This window comes from Narcine bancroftii, chromosome 1 (assembly GCF_036971445.1).
Source record: "Narcine bancroftii isolate sNarBan1 chromosome 1, sNarBan1.hap1, whole genome shotgun sequence".
Lineage (NCBI taxonomy): Eukaryota > Metazoa > Chordata > Chondrichthyes > Torpediniformes > Narcinidae > Narcine > Narcine bancroftii.
In genome coordinates this window covers 438,915,144-438,934,882 of record NC_091469.1, presented here as the reverse complement: position 1 = coordinate 438,934,882, position 19,739 = coordinate 438,915,144, and the positions used below count along the sequence as shown (strand labels likewise).

Below are 19,739 nucleotides of genomic sequence, written 5' to 3'. Positions count from 1 at the left end.
GTGGAATTATCAAAGTTTTTGGATCAATTATTTGGGACATATTGTGGAGGCCGACTTTTACATGAATTATACTTTTGACCGCATAAAGCACTTGCATCATTCAAGGCATTAGGAGCTCAGATGGCTGGGTTCGCAATCGGGAAGCTTGGATGGGCAGGCAGCCAAGGATCTGTGGTCGAGGTGTCGGGAGCACGGATGGGCGGGCAGCTGGGGCGAGTATAGTGATCAGGGCATTAGGAGCTCTAGTGGGAGGGAAGCCAGGGCCTTGGATGCTCAGGAAGGTGAGTGGCAGAGGTGGGGATCCACAGTTGGGGTGTCTGGAGCCTGAGCTTGGATGGGTGGTCAGGAAGGATGGGTCAAATATTACATAGTATTGATAATTACACGAGGATATAGGTACTATCTACTGTATGGAGGAAATGACATCCCATTTACACACAAAAGAATCCTGCATTTTATTGCAAAAAAACCCACACTGTGCTAATTCTTCTAAGAGATGTGGATGGCCAATGAGGTGAATCTGTTGAAAAATTAGTACAGCCTTCTTTATGATGGCTTGCAATGTAGGGGAGCTGTCATTTTCACTGAGGGGATGGCAACTACTATTCACCTGATTTTGTTTGTAAACTTTGATAAAACTTACTCCATGGTGCACCACACTTTTTTCTCTATGAGTCTTGTTTGAATGCATCAACAAACAACAACTCAACTGGAGTGGAGTAGCCCCATACAACAGCAACATTGTTGAGTCTCACAAAGCCACAAACCCAGGTTCATTCCTTACCTCAGGTCCTGACTATGTGAAGTTCGTGCATTCTACTTGTGACTGCATGGATACCACCTGGGTGCTATGGTTTCCATCCATATCCATAGATATGTGGTTTGATAGGTTCATTGGCCACTGTAATTTGCTCCTGGCATGAAGGTGAGTGGCATAATTTGGGGAGGGGGGGTATTGATAGCAATAACGGGAGAATAATATGTGGTATTTATATAGGAATAGTGTGACTGGGTAGCCGACGGACACCATGTATATGATGGCTTTTTTTGGGCTTATTTCAGTGCTTTTTCTCTCTTTCACCCTCAAGTAACAAAGTTAATGTGCAGCAGGTAAAAGCAAACTGATGAGTTAATCAGCAAGAGCAAGAGTTAAGAGAAGAAGGGTCAGGAACTGTTGATTTCATGTAGGTCAGATTTTTTTGCAGCTCAACATCTCTAATTTTTTTTCTGAACATTGACAACTCAGAACATAGTTGGTGCTGGAAATTTCAGCTTTAACTGACATCTCTGCGTCACAAAACTACTGAGTGATTCTGTCAGCGGCACCAGAGAAATTATACATTATCCTAGAAGAAGTTAATCTTCGACGAATCACGTCCCAATTAATTACTTGGATTTTTGTTTACATAACAAAGCATTTCAATAAATATCACATCAGAGTAGCTGCCAATCAGTAAGATGTCAGAAGAAAGGACTGCAAAGTTAAACTAGTTCTCATCTTTTAAAGGATCCCCAAATAAACAAACAGGTCTACGGTAGATGCAATCTCACTGGCTCTACACAAAGCCCTGGAACACCTGGACAGTAAGGATGCATACATTAGGATGCTCTTTATCGGCTACAATTCATCATTTAACATCATCCTCCCCTCAAAATTCATCAGCAAATGCCAAGACTCAACACTCCACTGTGTAATTGGATCATGGATTTCCTCATCTCTAGACCACAATCAATAAAGATTGATAAGAACTTCTCCATAATTTCCATTAATACCACAGCACGACAAAGCTATTTTCTTAGCCCCCTGCTCTACTCAGTTTACACCTACCATTGTGTAGCTGAGTATGACAATAACACCATCTACAAATTTGCCAAGATACCACGGTAATGGGTTCTATAAAGGAAGGGGATGAGTTAACATACACGATAGAAATTGAAATCTTGGTTGAATGGTGCACCAACAACAACCTTGCACTCAATGTCAGCAAGACTAAGGAGCTGATTGCTGTCTTCAGGAAAGGAAATTCAGAAGTATACAATCCAGTGATCATTGAGGGATCAGAGGAAGAGAGGGTGAGGAAATTTATGATAGGGATTTGTGTCCGAGCCTTTATCAGTGACCAAGCAGTCCCAGGTTTGCCACAAGGGCACCCCTCCGATCCTCCAAAATGTGGAGGTAGCTTAAAATGGTGACCTCGGGTGGGCACATAGGTGGTTATTGTGAGACAATGGAGCCCCATGACTACACAGGTAAGGGGTTAACTAGGAGAGGAGACCGATACCACCAGCGACCAGGCAAACACATATCAAACACATATCCATATCAGTTGGGAGATGAGAGGGTTCCCAATTCCCTTCTCTCTCATGGAGAAACAAGTGGCCTGGGCAGTCTGTCTGACCAGTAGACGATTGCCAACATTGTGCAGGCTTCAGCCAGAAAGGATCAATAATGGCACCACACCTTATGACTGGGTAGTGACAGTGGACCAAGCCAGGTTCCCTGCCCTCCTAGAATGGGGCCAACACAGCCATTTGCAGTGGCACCCCATTGACGTGGGGGGTGGGTAATGATTATGGGTATCTACAGGGGACCCCACAAGCATCACCTCCCAGGGAGCATGAAGGCGACTGGTGTCTTTGGTGGGCTATTTAGTAACCAAGGTGCGGGATGTGCAAGCCAAGAGAGGACTCTGGCAACTGATGGATGACCTTGCACTGCCTGGTAACAAAAGTATTCACATTTGCCAGCCAAGCTAGAGAAAACAGGCATGCAAGTCAGTGACCAAATTTCTTTCTCTTCCCTACTTTCTGTCACTGGGGAGCAGTCCCACAACACCCTGCTCCATCAGTAACACTGCGACCCTGTTTGCTCAGGGTGGGGAGCTCGTGAGGCGCTGTCATTCAATTTGATTGTGTGTCTTGTCCAGCATTTGGAGGGCACTGTGTATATATTTATCCACTTGATTCGTATAATTTTCTCTCTTTTTCTTTTAAACACATCTTATTGTTCTTTTAATTACAATTATATATATCTTAAGTCATTGATTATCATATTTCCAGAGTGATGTGGGTTCTGAGGGATAGAATATAGTGTGTGGAGGAAATGCAGCCTCCCTGCCTATCTGGAATGCGAGTTGTGGGTGGTCAAGTGGCCCCTCGCTGTCTGGAATGTATTCAGAAGTCACATAATCTGTCAATTAAGGTTGGGCTCTGACCACTAATTAGTGCGCACCTTGCAATTGGCAAATTTAAATCACTCAGCGTCACTATCGGCTAGAGCCCTTTATTTAGCACCAGGACAGAGCACATTGCTATCTCTCTCTCTGCTCATTGTGATAGCCCCAGATACCACCTTACTATGGTCGCAACTGTGGCTATCACTTGAAAGTGTTGTGGGTAAGGTGTGCACTGCATTGAAGCTGAGCTGTAGTATCACTATAGTTTAAACTGCTATAGATCGATATTCGCAGTAGAGTCGCACCTCCAGATGATCAGGGGTCCAAGAGTGTGTGTATACCCCTGTGGGTACTGTTTGTACCAGGGCCACCTCCCGACTATCAGGGATTTAGGAAGGATGTGTATTACCCCTGCTATAGTGTGCGAATGTTAGCACCACCTGTGTGAATTATAAATCGTGTACTGTGTAGCATTTTTCCATGCTCCATTATAAATTGTGCGTGTATTTTATTTCCGTTATGGTTCCCACGGTCTCCCATAAATTGTTGTTCGATAATAAAAGCGACATGTGAATGAAAATTCTTGTGTCCAGACTCGTCTCTTTGTGAACCCACCAAATACCTTTCTCAACACGACAGTTAAAAAACAAATCCAAGTTCTTAATAAATCTGCAAATTGCTACAGTTTTCTGATGGCGTTAAACTAGAGAGCAGTTCTGATACAAATTTCATTGGCCAACATATACCTTCAGGCACATTTTATTTAACAACTATCAGGCTTTTGAACCTCCCCATCATCCCTAACCATAAACTACTCCGGGCCCACCAAAATATCTGTTTACACTTTTTATTCTTACACAAAATGCAACTGTGAAAATGTATCTATCCTTTTATATTTATTATTTTTTTAAAATCTCTCGACATATTGTAGTGAGCCCTCCATAGCTCAGTGGTTAGAGCACTGGTCTTGTAAACCGGGGTTGAGTTCATTCCTCACTGTGGCCTCATCCCTGTGAGGGGCGTTGGACAAAATGGTGACTTTGTCTTCCTTACGGTATGTTATGTTCTAAATGTAGTATTGCGTGACAATAATGGAAACTTTCCCTTTAATTTAATGAATACAATTTTAATTCATGTATCTTAAGTACCTATTTTTTTGGCTACAAAAAGAATGAATTTTGAATTATTTGTGCTTTGAATGTATGTACATTTTATGACAATAAACTCTTAATACTCACTTTAGGTGGAATGGAATAACCAAGTGTCACTCCCTCACACTTGTCTTTACATAATTACACTCCGTCATTTGACTACCAGCACCCCCACATCTCAATCGGGCACACAAAACTCAAAACGGTCAACCAGTTTACCTATCTCAGCTGCACCATTTCATCAGATGCAAGGATCGACAACGAGATAGACAACAGACTCGCCAAGGCAAATAGCGCCTTTGGAAGACTACACAAAAGAGTCTGGAAAAACAACCAACTGAAAAACCTCACAAAGATAAGCGTATACAGAGCCGTTGTCATACCCACACTCCTGTTCGGCTCCGAATCATGGGTCCTCTACCGGCATCACCTACGGCTCCTAGAATGCTTCCACCAGCGTTGTCTCCGCTCCATCCTCAACATTCATTGGAGCGCTTTCATCCCTAACGTCGAAGTACTCGAGATGGCAGAGATCGACAGCATCGAGTCCACGCTGCTGAAGATCCAGCTGCGCTGGGTGGGTCACGTCTCCAGAATGGAGGACCATCGCCTTCCCAAGATCATGTATATGGCGAGCTCTCCACTGGCCACCGTTACAGAGGTGCACCAAAGAAAAGGTACAAGGGGTGTCTAAAGAAATCTCTTGGTGCCTGCCACACTGACCACCGCCAGTGGGCTGATATCGCCTCAAACCGTGCATCTTGGCGCCTCACAGTTTGGCGGGCAGCAACCTCCTTTGAAGAAGACCGCAGAGCCCACCTCACTGACAAAGACAAAGGAGGAAAAACCCAACACCCAACCCCACCAATCAATTTTCCCCTGCAACCGCTGCAACCGTGTCTGCCTGTCCCGCATCGGACTTGTCAGCCACCAACGAGCCTGCAGCTGACGTGGACATTTACCCCCTCCATAAATCTTCATCCGCGAAGCCAAGCCAAAGAAAGAAGAAAAATTCATACCTTTCAGTTACTGCTCTGAAATTTACTCAATACTTCCGCGTACATTTTTCACTTATTTACAGCTATTCAAATCAGGTGATTTAGCCCACTACCTCTTTGTATATTTTATATTGCTCAGTTCAACTAACTCGCTAGCAATACAATAATCTACACCCAATTTTAAAGCCCATCTTGTCGCTTTGTAGATATTGGCAGACCTGCAACATATAGTGCCAGCAGTTTTCTTGCACTTATCCCAGTGGCTTCATTGCTATGAGAGCTCATAGGAACTAAAGAAAAGGTAAGCAGGCAAGTCACCATTATAGTTAATAATGCAATTACAATTGCGTGAGCACTCATTAAATTCCTTGATCAGAAAAATGTCTTGCATTTTGTTATCCCTGCATCCTTTCATAAGGATACACAGACCAGAGGGAAAAAAAAGTCTTATTGATTCCGATGACACCAGAGGCTCCAGATGCTGGAATCTGAAGCAAAAAGCAAATGGTTGGAAGACCTCAGCAAGTCAACGAATACCTATGGGACAAAAGGAATTAGAGTAAAGAGGAAAGATAACCAGAATTACAATTTATTATAGATAAACATGGGACTGGACCACAAACTAAAGTCCGACATTTCATAAGAACTAGTTCTACTTACTAGTTTTTGCAATGTAATTTATAGCAATATTTGTACTGTAATGCTCCCATAAAACCTCAAATTTCATGTCATGTTCATGACAATAAATTATGATCTGAGAATCTTGTCCACACCGGTAAAGCAGTATTTATTTTCTACCACAAGCATCCCTAAAGGATTTAGAAGACAATCATACACCTTGGAACAGAAATCATATGTAGGTAGATTAGAAAGGGGTGACAGTCTTTATTTTCTGAAGGCAATTAACAAACTAGATAAGCACTTTAAAATAAAACAGCAGCTGTTAAGTACTCAAACGTGCTGGGAAAACTCACCAGGTCATGCAGCATCCATTAGAAGCAAAGACATAACGTTTTGGGACTGAGCCCTTCACCAAGGCATGAGCAGAAAGCAGGCAGGTGCCTGAAAGAAAAGGTAGGAGGAGGAGAGAAGGGGCAGGGGTAGGAGCACAGGCCATCAGGCAAGAGGTCACAGACGCATCTGGGTAGAAGGAGAGAAGAGAAAGAAGCTGAGTTGATGGGGGGAGGGGGTCGCTCTGAATGGAGAAGTAAAGCACACGGGGAGTTGGAAGAAAGGAGACAGAGGAGTAAGGAAAGAAGGAGAGACAGGAGAGGGGTCTAAAGAAAACTGGATGTCCATTTTAATGCCTTCTGGTTGGAGAGTTCCAGGTATTATTTATTATAATATTAGGTATTATTTCCTCAAATTTCCAGAACGAGCAATGATTATTCCAGTTACTATATTGTTTAATCATTCGTGTTTCCAAATTTCATACCCTAAGCTACTCCTTTTTTATCTGGTTTAACCTAACTCATCTCCAGTAAACTGTCCAGTTTACATTTTATATGAAACTTGTCACATACAGTTTAGTATGGAAAATTAACTGCAATAAGATCAATGATATCATATTTACTTCATTTTTATGTGTCTTAATGAAAACATGTTTACTTTAGCTCATATCCCTGTTTAACTATTACAATTTGTTCAACAGAAAATCTACTTTTACTCTGTGCCTCAAAATACTTTCTATTAGAGTACAATATTGCAACAGAAGTATTGATTTGGAAAAACTGGAGGCGGAAAAAAGTTGTCACTATAAGCTGAAATCCACATCAGTTTTAGTAAAATTAAAGACTCTCTTTACAATCTTCAAAGTAGAATTTTATCAAAGGTGTTATATTTCCAAATCCTGACACAAGGCAAGACACAATACATGAAAAAAAATCCAAAAATAATCATTTCCTTTCCCTGGTTAAAATGCATTGGAGATTCAAGAGTAGATTGAATTTATTCTTCTGATTTGGCAAACAAACACAACCTTTATTTTACATATTCAGTCAATGAGATTTCCTAAATTTATCTAGGTCATTCAAGGACTGAAGTCAAGTTTGTTCAGAATAGAAGAGGTTACAGATACCCAACTTGGGGTTTAATGAAGAATGCTCATAATCCTTATTTAATGTACAAACTAGTGCTACAAGTTCAGCCTCCAACATCACTAGATACAGTAAAATCCCCATTACCTGGCACTCAAGCAAAGGGAAACTCAAATAACCAGCATTAAAAAAAAGTAGATAAATAAAATTTCAAATAAAAAAGAATGGGCGATAAGACCCTGTGGTGGAGCACTGAATCTTCGATGGACCTATGCAGGTTTGGCCCGTTGAATGTACAATGCCCCTCAATGAGCATGCATTCTTTTTGCTGTCACCACTTGTGGAGGTTAGTGAGGTTGTCAATGTGGGGAAAGTGCACTGAGGGTCTGACTGGGACAAGGCCTTGACTAAGTCCTGTGAGGAGGTGAGTTAGGTTATGCCGAGGTCCTGACAAGGACACTTGCATGGAGGTGAGTCGGGTTTTTCCCAAAGGCCTGACCAGGAAACTTGCATGGAGGTGAGTCAAGTTGCACCGAAGGCCTAACCAGGACACTTGCATGGAGATGAGTTAGGTTAAACCGAGGGAATGACAGAGACATCAGAATGAAGAACCAGTCGATGTCGCTCGGCACTAGGGCAACTCTCACATAGTGTCTCCCTATCCCTGCCTAATAAGAGTATTAGTATTGAACATATTAGTTAGGCTTTCTCTGTAAATATGGAAGAGGGGATTAATTCTGACGGCAGCACAAGTAGCAAAGCAGTTAGCGTAACACTGTGGGAGGGGGAAGTGATGCTAGTGGCCCCAGTACTCTAATGTGTGCAAGAAACGTGGCTGCGCATGACCTAAAGACCCCAGGATGCCACATTTAACATGGAAACTGCCCTCTTTCTGCACCTATAACATCCAGCTCAAGGTGGCACCAGATGGATAGATTATTCAAAAGCCGGACTGTCTGGCCTAAAACCGGACATCTGGCTATCCTAGCATGGGTGGGGGTCATAATACTTCATTTAGGGGGGCAATGCCCACAAATGCCCAACCCCCCCCCACCCGCCCCATAGCTGCTCGTAGGTGCCAGATAATAGGGATTCTATTGTACAAGGAAATAGAGTATGGATAAGAACTCAAAATACGACAAAAACTGGACATTTGATATGATATGAGAAAAGGATTGGAGCACTCAGCATATCTGCCGACACCTGTGTGATGTGAAACAAAAGTACTCTTACAAAAGAGTGAAACCTGAAAGTTTGCACACATTGTGAATGTAGTAAAAACATGGGGCGCTGCGAGACCTGCTGATTTCCTCCAACATTTCTGTATTTTTTCTGGCAAAAAATTTTTGTTTCCATTTAAATTAAAGTTTATTATTATCATCATATAATTGTACAAGTACAACTGGACGTAGCAGCTTTCTTCTGTCCTCGGTGTAAAAACATGCAAACACATACAGTATATGCACATAGCAGAAATATTTACAAGCAATTTATATGCAATACCTATATAAATATTGTGAAATAAATAGAAGAGTCTCCGTGAGCAGTTTGTCACTCATTCAGTAGTTTCTCTGCCCATAGAAAGCAGCTGTTCCTAAGGCTGGTGAATCGGGTTTTTCCCAAAGGCCTCACCAGGAAACTTGCATGGAGGTGGCCCTGATACTCCTGCATCTCTTTCCTAATGGGAGGAGCTGCACAATCCTGAAGTCCGCAATGATCCTCTTTTTTAACTTTTATTTAGACATACAGCACAATAACAGGCCCTTTTGGCCCATGAGCCCGTGCCGCCCAATTACATCCAATTGACCTACAACCTCCAGTACATTTTGAACAGTGGTTCGAAATCGGAGCCCCCAGGGAAAACCCATGCAGACAGCGCTCAATGTTCTGCTACTAATCCAGACAGGAAGTCCAGAATCCAGTTACAGAGAGGTGTGTTGAGTCCCAGTGAGGACAGCTTCTCCACCTGCCTCTGGGGAATGATCATATTAAGAACCAAGCTGAAGTCGATGAACAGCAGCCTGGCACATCAGGCATCTTTCTCCAAGTGGGTCAAGATGGAGTGGAGGGACAAGGCTCTAGCATCATGATGGGAACAGTTCCATCTGTAGACCAATTGAAATGGATCCAGTGTCTCTGGGACGTGCACTTTGATGCATTCCATAACCAGACACTCGAAGCACTTCATAATGGTGGCAGTCAGTACCAAGGGCCAGTAGTCATTGAAGCCTGTTACTGTCATATTCTCTGGTACCAGGATAATGGTGGCTGCCTTGAAATCCATGGGGATGATGGACTGATGCAGTGAAGTATTGAAGATGTCTGTAACGACGTCCGACAGTTGGTCGACACAGTCCTTCAGTACCCAACCAAGTATGTTGTCTGGTACTGCTGCCTTGTCTGGTTTCACCTTGGATAGGGTTCTTCTCACCAGCTATGCTGTGAGTCCATTAATCATGGAGACATGGAACTTTCTTCATTGTCAGCCTGTTCTTCTCATTGAACAGTGCACAGTAGACGTTCAGTCTGTCCAGAAGGGAGGCATGATTGTCTGACTGACAAGGTTGACATACGATCTGGCATGGTCTTGATCCCTTGTCACTTTCACCTGAAAAGTTAACTCAGTTTCTCTTTCCACCAGTGCTGCTTGATTTTCTAATCAGCATTGACATTCAGTCATTCACAACTTCAGTTTCTTGTTTTCACTCATTATTAGAAGTCTTTTACTCTGCAAAACTAATCAGTGCTTAAAATAACAGCTTAAGTCCCTTTCACACTTGCCATTGATCCCAGGAATTGAACTCTGATCGGCCTTAAAAGAGGCAAGTGTGAAAGCAAAATCTGCTCAACACCGGCATCAGATAATGTCATCTCATGTCAGGGATTGCCGGCCTCGACCCCTAGTACAATCCCTGGCGTCTGCAGACACCAGGGTTGAGATCAGGAAAGTGTGAAACAGGCAGCAACATAGCAGGTACTTCTGATTAAACAAACCAAAAGTAGGGGATAAACCCTTGCAAGAGTGAAAGTGTTCAGTATCCTGGTTAGGAGTGGTCAAGTGTGAAAAGCCAAACACCCATTCCTATCCCAGGACACTGAATGGCTGATTTACTGGGATGCAAGTATGAAAGGGGCTTTACATAACTCCTGCAGCCCTTCCTACCTACTCAATTGAAATAATAAATAAATACATTATTTTATTATCATTGATTACATTACTTAACTACTTCAGTCTTGACAAAGGGTCTCATCCAAAATGTTGCCTGACCGTATCTACCCATAGATGGCCTTGATCTGCTGAGTTCCTCTGGAATCTCATTGTTTTTCTCAAGATTCTTGTTTCTCTTTGTCAATATCTGCTACTATGTAAGGGAACCAGAACTGAAAGCAGAAAGCAGGTCAATTTTATGCAAAATATTTTATTCTTTTCACCAGCTCCTCAAGATATAGAATGATGACCTACTTCCAGTCTATTGACGTAGATTCTGAGGTGGACAATGAGCCCAATGTAGAACCCACAAGCTTTTTCACAGATGGAGCCAGGTGGTATCCAACAATATCTGCAGATAGTTTGTGGGGTGGCCCTCACAAGACCTCTGGATGCTCCAAATGCACGGCCTTGAGATTCTCAATACCCTTCTGAGGGATCCTTTTCCTCTCCATGGTCACATTCTTAGGAGTCAATGGGGACCATTAAAGAGGCTTTGAGCACATTCTTGGACCGCCTCTGACTGCCTCGTAATCTGTTCCCATGACAAGGCTGGGAAGAGAATCTCTGTTTTGGAAGGCTCGTTCAAAGAATATCAATTAAATAGAAGACTAAATTTATTAAGGATTTAGGAGTGCTGCAGCAAACAAGTGAGAAAGCTCATTACATGAATATGAATGAGAGAAATTAATTAAACTGAGAAATATCTTCTCAATGTGACCAAACTACAGCCTTTCATTCAAGCTAAAATTCAAGTCCAACTACTCTGGATCTTCTCTAATTTAACTGCCCACCTATAATAATGTGGCTAATCAAATGTATTAATTTGTATTAACCCAAGATCTTCCATCCATTTCAAACAGCTCAATTAACCTACACCCCTTGTATTTTTTGAACAGTGGGAGGAAACCGGAGTCCCCAGAGAAAACCCTCGCAGACACTGGGAGAACATACAAGCTCCTTTCTGAAAACGCAGGATTTGAACCCCTAGCGCTGTAAAGGTGTTGTGCTAACCACTATGTCAGCCTTGCATCCTATGCTCTTACTAATGTTGAAGATTAAATTTAAATTTCCTTCTACCTATTAATTTCACCTATCTTTATTTTCCAACCTAACCTTCACCATGAAATAATTTCAAAAGCTGATATTGTTTTCCACTTTGCCACTGTTAGCAATGAGTATGTGGCCCAAGAGTACAGCACAAATCATTTTCCAATACATTTACTATTCTTTGAGTAAGCCCCCTCCATCTGCTCATTATTTTCCAGACAGTTTGCTTCTCCCAGTAAAAAACATTTCAAAACCTTCATTTCTCACAAGCTAAATACCGAACTTTTAAAATTGACCAAAATGTTAAGCCTGCTTACATCCATAAATATTGAAAAGACATCAATTCCCCAAAGAGCAACAAAAACTCATGCATATTTATAAAACATACATCAAGAACATAAAATACAGAATTTGAAATACAAACAAATATAAAGGGACAGCATTACAGTCACTTGACTTACTGAACTGGGGCTGGAATGTCGTCTCAACTTTGGAGACTCTTTACCACTGGTGGAGGTCTTGAAGTTAATGCATGCATTGTTCTCAGAATGGACTCTTTTTACTTGACTTGTTGGCTTGTCAAATGGATCAAAACTACTCTGAGTCCTTTGTACCCTGACTTTTCGGTCTTCAGGAATGGTATCCAATGGTTTGATAACAGAATCCACAGCCTGAGAATTTCTTGTAGACATCTTTGCGACGCATATCTGTGGAAAAATGTTGTCATATTTATTAAATGAAAACTAATATTCTGCAGAATTTTAATGTTAAAAGTTATTCTTTGTTTGCTTACTGGACTCTCCATTGTATAGTGATACATTCAAATTCTAGCTCTACTGCTTGAAAGTAGCTTTGTGATAGGAAAACCTTAACAGTCCCCCGAGTCTCCTTTAGTATAAAATATTTATAATTTATACAATGGGATGCTGTGAAATAACTGGCTTCAATTACTCTTCCAGAATACTGATCCAAACAATAGTAATGAATAAAAGCTAAGTCTAGTGATAGGTTTGCATTCTGGCAAATGAGGAAATATTGTCTAAGCAACAGACCTTATTCAAAAACGATTCGAGTTTCAATTGTTAATATTTAAGAATAATGTTAAATCATGCATGATTTAACAGATTAGGTTGATTTGATTCAACAGATAGTGTAACATTCTGTTATTCAATATATACATTTCACATTCACAAAGTAAAATATCATGTACATCTTATAAAATTAACATGCCAAAATTACTTAATGCTACTAATTAGAGAGTTCTTTGTCCCTAAAATATAGCTCCATTCAGAATCCTATTAAACCTGCCATTCAAGCAGTGTGGAGAGCACACTGGTGCAGCGAGTCGAGCTACTCCCACCACTCCTGTGACGTGGATTCAATCCCCACCTTCAATTTCTCCCTGTGCGGGGTGAGTGTGTATGTCTATCTGTCTCTGTCTGTGTGTTCATTCCACTTGAGAAAATGTGTCTGCAAGTGCAATTGATGAAACATGGGGAAAATAAACTGGGTTGCGGGTAGGGTTAGTGTAAAAGTAGCAGTTAGATGATCATAATGGACATGGTGGGCTAATGGACTTGTTTCTGTGCTGTATCGTCTATGACATTATCACTCTTCTACACAGAGGCTGGAAATTCAACCAGTGAATGTGGTGTTATTTCCAGTCATACAACCGAAATTCCTTTTTTATTCCTGATTCAAATTAACAACTATTAACATAGAACCGTTACTTCTGGCCCACGATATCTGCACTGAAAATCATGGCAAAGTAAACCAAATCTCTGATGCTTGTGCATGATACATATCCTCTCTAACTTGCAGAATACTTACTGTCTCTAACCAGCACAGTCACGTATCCATCCAGAAGCCACTTAAATGCTACGATTTATCTGTTTCCATCACTACACCTGGCAGCACATTTCAAGGGTCCATCACTCTCCGTATAATTAAAATCTTTAGTTTTAAACTTTAAACCTACGACCTATGATAACACCACCATTTATAAATTTGGCTGAATGGTGCACTAACACCAACTTCTCACTTAACGTCACCAAAACAAAGGAACTGATTCTTAATTTTTTTTTTATTTTTCACACTATGAACCATACTGACCAAAATACACACAAACATTTCCCTCTTGAATATACACAGTGTCATCTTCTCCCCTTTTCCCCCCTCCTCCCCACCCACTCAACGTTCAACATATATGATACATTAAACCCATTAAACAATGTCATCACACAATGAAAACAAACAAGAAATTTGTGTCATCTACTTTTACATACTGGGTCAGTTCATTTCGTCTTCTTCTCCTTCTGTCATTTTAGGGGGTGGAGGTCCGCGGTAGGATTTCTCTGTTGTGTTCCATGTACGGTACCCAAATTTGTTCGAATACTGTGATGTTATTTCTTAAATTATATGTTATTTTTTCCAAAGGAATACATTTATTCATTTCTATGTACCATTGCTGTATTCTCAGGCTATCTTCTAATTTCCAGGTTAACATTATACATTTTTTTGCTACAGCTAAGGCTATCATAATAAGTCTTTTTTGTGCTCCATCCAAATCGAGTCCAAGATCTTTACTTCTTATATTACTTAGAAGAAAGATCTCTGGATTTTTTGGTATGTTGCTTTTTGTGATTTTATTTAATACCTAATTTAGATCTTCCCAAAACTTTTCCACTTTCTCACATGCCCAAATTGCATGTACTGTTGTTCCCATTTCCTTCTTACAGCGAAAACATCTGTCTGATACTGTTGGGTCCAATTTATTTAACTTTTGGGGCATGGTAACCGATTACATTGTATCATGTGTAACCTCGTGTTTATTGTATTTCTCATAGTTCCGGAGCATAGCTTTTCCCATGTTTCATTCTTTATCTTTATGTTTAGATCTTGTTCCCATTTTTGTTTGGGTTTACAGCTTCTTGACAACTTCAGGAAGGGAAAACCAGAAGTGTACAATCCAGAGATCATTGGGGAGTCAGAGATGAGCAAATTTAAATTCCTGGGAGTCACTTTCTCAGAGTAACTTTCCTGGACCCAAAATACTAATATCACCATGAAGAAAGCACGTCAGTCCCTCTTCCATAGCTATGCGGTAGAAAATGTGCTGGCTGGTTGCATCAAAGTCTGGTGGAAGGGGTACCAATACCTCTGAGCAGAAAGCCCTGCAAAATGTTGTGGATACAGCTCCTTGTGGATACACAGGAAAAACTCTCCCCACTTTCAAGAAAATCTACATCGAGTGCGGCTGTCAGAAAGCAGCAGCAATCATCTGGGATTAGCACCACCCAGCACATGCTCTGTTCTTGCTGCTGCCATCAGGAAAGAGGTAGAGGTGCCACAAGACTCATATCACCAGGTTCAGGAACAGTTGCTACCCCTCCACCATCAGCCTCCTAAATGGTAGAGCCAATCAGAGACTCATTTCAAGCGTCTTACTTTGCACATTATTTATCACTGAATATTTATTATTTATGTATTTGCAGTCAGCTCATTTACATTTCTTTCTTTGTTTACATTTCTCTCTTTTGCATATCTTTTTCTGGAGTACGGCTTACGCTACCGCAGGAAAAAGAATCTCAGGGTCATATATTTTGGCGTACAAGATGACCCTCAGATAAGATGGGTGCCCAATTTCAGCCAGAATTTCATAGTTTTTATCATATATCGGGTAGATAAGATGCCGCCCCCCCCCCCCCCCCCAAATACACGTATTGACTGAGCTGTTGCGTGTGGCTGGAAGATGGGTGCAATCATGGAGCCTACAGCAAAACGAAGAAAGCATGGAGCAAGTTTTTAAGTAGCCATGGAATCTCCAAACTGTGCTGCAGCAAGGTCATTTGACATTTGAGAAGATGTTAGGAGAGTGGAGAAAAAAAATGATCGAAGTATGGGATAAAATGAAAGTGGAGTCTAATAAAATCTTTCAAAAAGTGCAGCATCTCTAGTGCAATGGGGGCACTGACAACGAAGCAGAAGCCGACTCATCAGATTCATACTGGGACCCAGATGATGACAAACGTCTTTTCAAAGAGTTCTTTCCCTCAGATGATGAGTGATAGTGATTTTGAAGGATTTTAGATTATTTTTAAACAATAAAAATTTCTTTCCAATATATCGGTAGCTTAAAAATTTGTTGTAAGGTGGGGTCTGAGTGGGTTATGGATCTAATTGAATGATATTTTGAGTAGAATTTTATGGTCACATTATTGTCTTTGCCCTATAAGATGCCCTCTTATACATGTATGTTGGGTGCTTCAAGGGTTGAATTGTATGTCGAAATATACGGTATGTACTCTGACAATAAATTTGAACTTTGAGATAACAATGAGGGCATAGAATGTAACAGCAGAGAGACTGTATTATGTATTGTCCTGAGACCTCACAATAGGAAGGATAGGATTACATTAGAGAGGATGAAGAGAGATTCATTGGGATGTTGGAAGGGATCAAGTGTTTCAAGTGAGGAGAGACAAGATAGACTGGGTTTATTTTCTTTAGAGGGGAGAAGATTGAGAGGGGCCCGAGAAGAGGCATACAAATGATCATGGGCTTTGAAAGAGAGATAATAGAAAACTACCTCCCCATGGCTTATGAGCAATGATTCTCAACAGGAACTACAGCACATTAAGTAAAAAGTTTGTTTTCTTTTCACATCACAATTTTTTTTAAACATTTTTTTATGCATTTCTTAGAAGTACAGAAGAAACTAAAACTTGACTGCTTCACAGGGAAGGGAGCCCATAAACGTTGACTACAGCCAAAAAGGGTCGAGAATTTCTGCTGTAGGGTCAATCATTGGAGGGAATTTGAGGAAGCTCTTTTTCACCCAGAATATGTTTACAATTTGGATAGAACAATTTAAGTGGCTGGTAAAGTCAAGAACTGAAGTATCCAAATGAACATCTGAATCACCAAGGCATGGATGGTATTGATCAATTATTAACAAATGGGATTATACAAGAGTACTTTATGGTCATCATGGTGTTAGTGAGTCAAGGGCCCATTTCTGTGCTGTTTGACTGTGAATAACAAATGGTACTAACCAGCACCTCTCTCGATCCCTCCGTCATCATTAAATTGTCAAACTACTAGCATGACGTACAAGGGAAGCAAAAATTATCTGGAATGGCAGAAGAGCAGCTTCATGACTCTCTGGAGACAATGGATGAGGCAACATTCATGGAGTTGGTAAGGAATCTAAATGAATATGCCACAGTGGTTACCAACTTTATCAGAAAATGCATGGACGAGTGTGTTCTCTCCAAGACTATCAGGGTGTATCCTGATCTGAAGCCCTGGATGATCCAAGAATTCCACAAACTGTTGCAGACCAGATCTCTGCCATACAGATCAAGGGTTTCAGAAATAAATAGAAAGACTAGGTCAAATCAAGTTTATTGTCAACTGATTGTACATGTACAATCTGACATCACAGTGTTCTCCTGTCCTCGGTGCAAAAACATGCAGTCATAGAACCACACATAAAACATACAGTCAAAAATTACACTTGCAGGACCTGAAAACCAGCTCCACAGCGAGGAAAGCCCAGCAGAACCTCTACTTCCTGCAAAGGCTGAGGAAAGTTCATCTCTCACCTTTCATCCTCACTACATTCTACAGAGGATGTATTGAGAGCATCCTGTGCAACTGTATCACCACCTGGAAGTTGTACCACCTCAGACCGAAAGACCCTGCAGAGGATAGTGAAGTCAGCAGAAAAGATCACTGGGGGCTCTCTTCCTACCATCAGTGACATCTACAACACTGGATGTAGGCGAACAACAATGAACATTGTTAAGGACTCCACACACCCTTCATGTAAACTGTTTTTCCTCTGCCATCTGGTAGAAGGCATCATAGCACTCGGGTCCTTATGTTCAGATTGGGCAATAATTTTTTCACCAAGCCATCAGGCTCCTGAATTCCCAGAACATGTGGTTAATGTACCAAGGGGTTTTACTGTATACAACTTCATATTTTAATATTTTAGTGTTTAACATCTATTCTAACTTTATTTATGTAAATATGCTCCATGGACCTGGAGAAACATTATCTCGTCATTTCTGTGTGATCCTGGTATGAACGATAAAATAAAGGTGACTAGAGGACAAGCATTACATCTATTAAAATAAATATTGTTTTGTACAAATGAGAGTCTTAGATGGTTAGTGTGAACAGTTCCTTTGGTCATTCAGGAGTCTCACTGCCCATAAGAAGAAGCTGTTCCTCAGCCTGATGGTGCTGGCATTGATACTCCTGTATCTTTTCCCCAACAGAAGGAGCTGAAAAAAGCTGTGTGCAGGGTGGAAGGGGTCCTCAATGATTTTGCGTGCCTTCTTCCGACAACCATCTCGGTAGATCACGCCGGGGGTGGGGGGGTGGGGGGGGAGGGAGGGAGACTCCAATGATCCTCTCTCCAACATTCTTATTGCCCTATTGATAACCTCCGATCCATTTCTTTGCAGAACCATACTATACTGTGATGCAGCTGGCCAGGATGCTCTTGATAGAGCTCCTATAGAAGGTTGACATAATGAAGTGCAGTTGCTGGCAACACTACTGGCTGCCATTATGTCAACCTTCTATAGGAGCTCTATTGAAAGCATCCTGGCCAGCTGCATCACTGTGTAGTATGGTTGCTGCAGAGAAATGTTTCGGAGGTCAATCCACAGGACCATAAGAGTGGCAGATACAATCTCCAGAAGCCCATTACCAACACAGCGACAACTCTGGTTCAAGCTGGAGTCTCAGACAGTCACAACATCTGTGGCAAGGCTTGCACACCATCACACCCAAATAGACGATGCAAGTTAGTGTCATGAACTGCTATTGATCACTTCTCAACAAGCTCAATGCCTTCTATGTTACTTCAAAGGGAAAACAATGAAGAACATGGGCAGACTCCCACAACCCCAGGTAATTCTGTGTTCCCTTTCTCTAAACCTGGCTTGAATAGAACCTTCAAGAGGCTGAATCTTTAAAAAGCAACAGGCCCAGGTCCTTCAAAACAATCACAAACTAACTGGCTATGTTTTGTGGCCATTTTCAACTTTTTGCTGTAATGGTCAGTGGTCCCCATCTGCTCAACAAGAGGATCCATTAGTCCAGTGCTTAAGAGCAAAGATGACCTGCCTCAATAACCACTGGCCTGCGGCACAAATGTCCATTGTGATGAAGTGATTGGAGAGGTTGGTAATGGAGCAGATCAACTCCCATGTCCACTTCAATTTGCCTATCACTACAACAGGATAATAGGGAACACCATCAATTTTCCACTCAGCATTAGATCACTTGGACCACAGGATGGCATTCAATACCATCATACCAGCAAATCTTCCAATTAAACTAAGGGATCGGAGACTCTTGCCTGTTCTTCTGCAACTGAATCTTTGACTTCCCAAATCGGTGTCAATCATCAACACAGAGGAACCCCAAGCCTGTATGCTTAGACCCCTGACTTGTTCCCTCATGACTCTGTATCAAGTTCAGCTTCAATGCCATCTATCAACTATCAGGATGCCACCATCGTTAGCTGAGTACAGGATGGAGATGGAAGATGTGGTTGGTTGGTTCCAGAACAATAATCTTGCTCACAACTTCACCAAGACCAAGGAGCTATTGCTGACTGGAGAGGGAGACCAGGGGACCACACACATCGATGAGATGGAGGTAGAGGGGGTTAGGAGAGTCCATACTTCAGAAGATTTTTCCTGAAGCCATCACATTGAGGCAATCATGAAGAAGGCACAACAACACCTCTATTTCCCAACAAATCTGTAGAGATTTGACATATCATTATATACTCCAAACTTCTACAGGGGCACTGTGGAAAGTACACTGACTGGTTGCATCACAGGCTGGTTTGGTAATTCAAGTTGCCCAGGAATGTAGAAGGCTGCAGAAAGTAGCAAAGTTCATTTCAGGGTCTGAGCTCCGATGTATTGAATGCATCTTTGTGAAGCACTGCCTCAAGAACTCCCATCACTCAGGTCATAACTACTTTTCACTGCTACTTTTGGATAGAAGGTACAGAAACTAAAGACCAGTGCCTCTCTGCTCAAGAACAGTTTATTTCCAATATCTATCAGGATCTTAAACCCTTCCTTGTT

At 41.5% G+C, this 19,739-nt stretch overlaps 1 protein-coding gene across 5 annotated transcripts in view; it reads right to left on the bottom strand.

Moving 5' to 3' along the window:
- Positions 1–19,739, bottom strand: part of cdk14 (cyclin dependent kinase 14) — a 776,693-nt gene that overhangs the window by 564,965 nt on the left and 191,989 nt on the right. For all 5 annotated transcript variants that reach the window (XR_011350130.1, XM_069914351.1, XM_069914354.1 and 2 more), the window contains one exon: positions 12,081–12,326. Coding sequence is in view for 4 of the 5 variants with exons in the window: in XM_069914351.1 (XP_069770452.1) it covers positions 12,081–12,326 (246 nt within the window). In the remaining variant the exon portion in view is untranslated. The remainder of the gene's footprint in view (positions 1–12,080; positions 12,327–19,739) is intronic.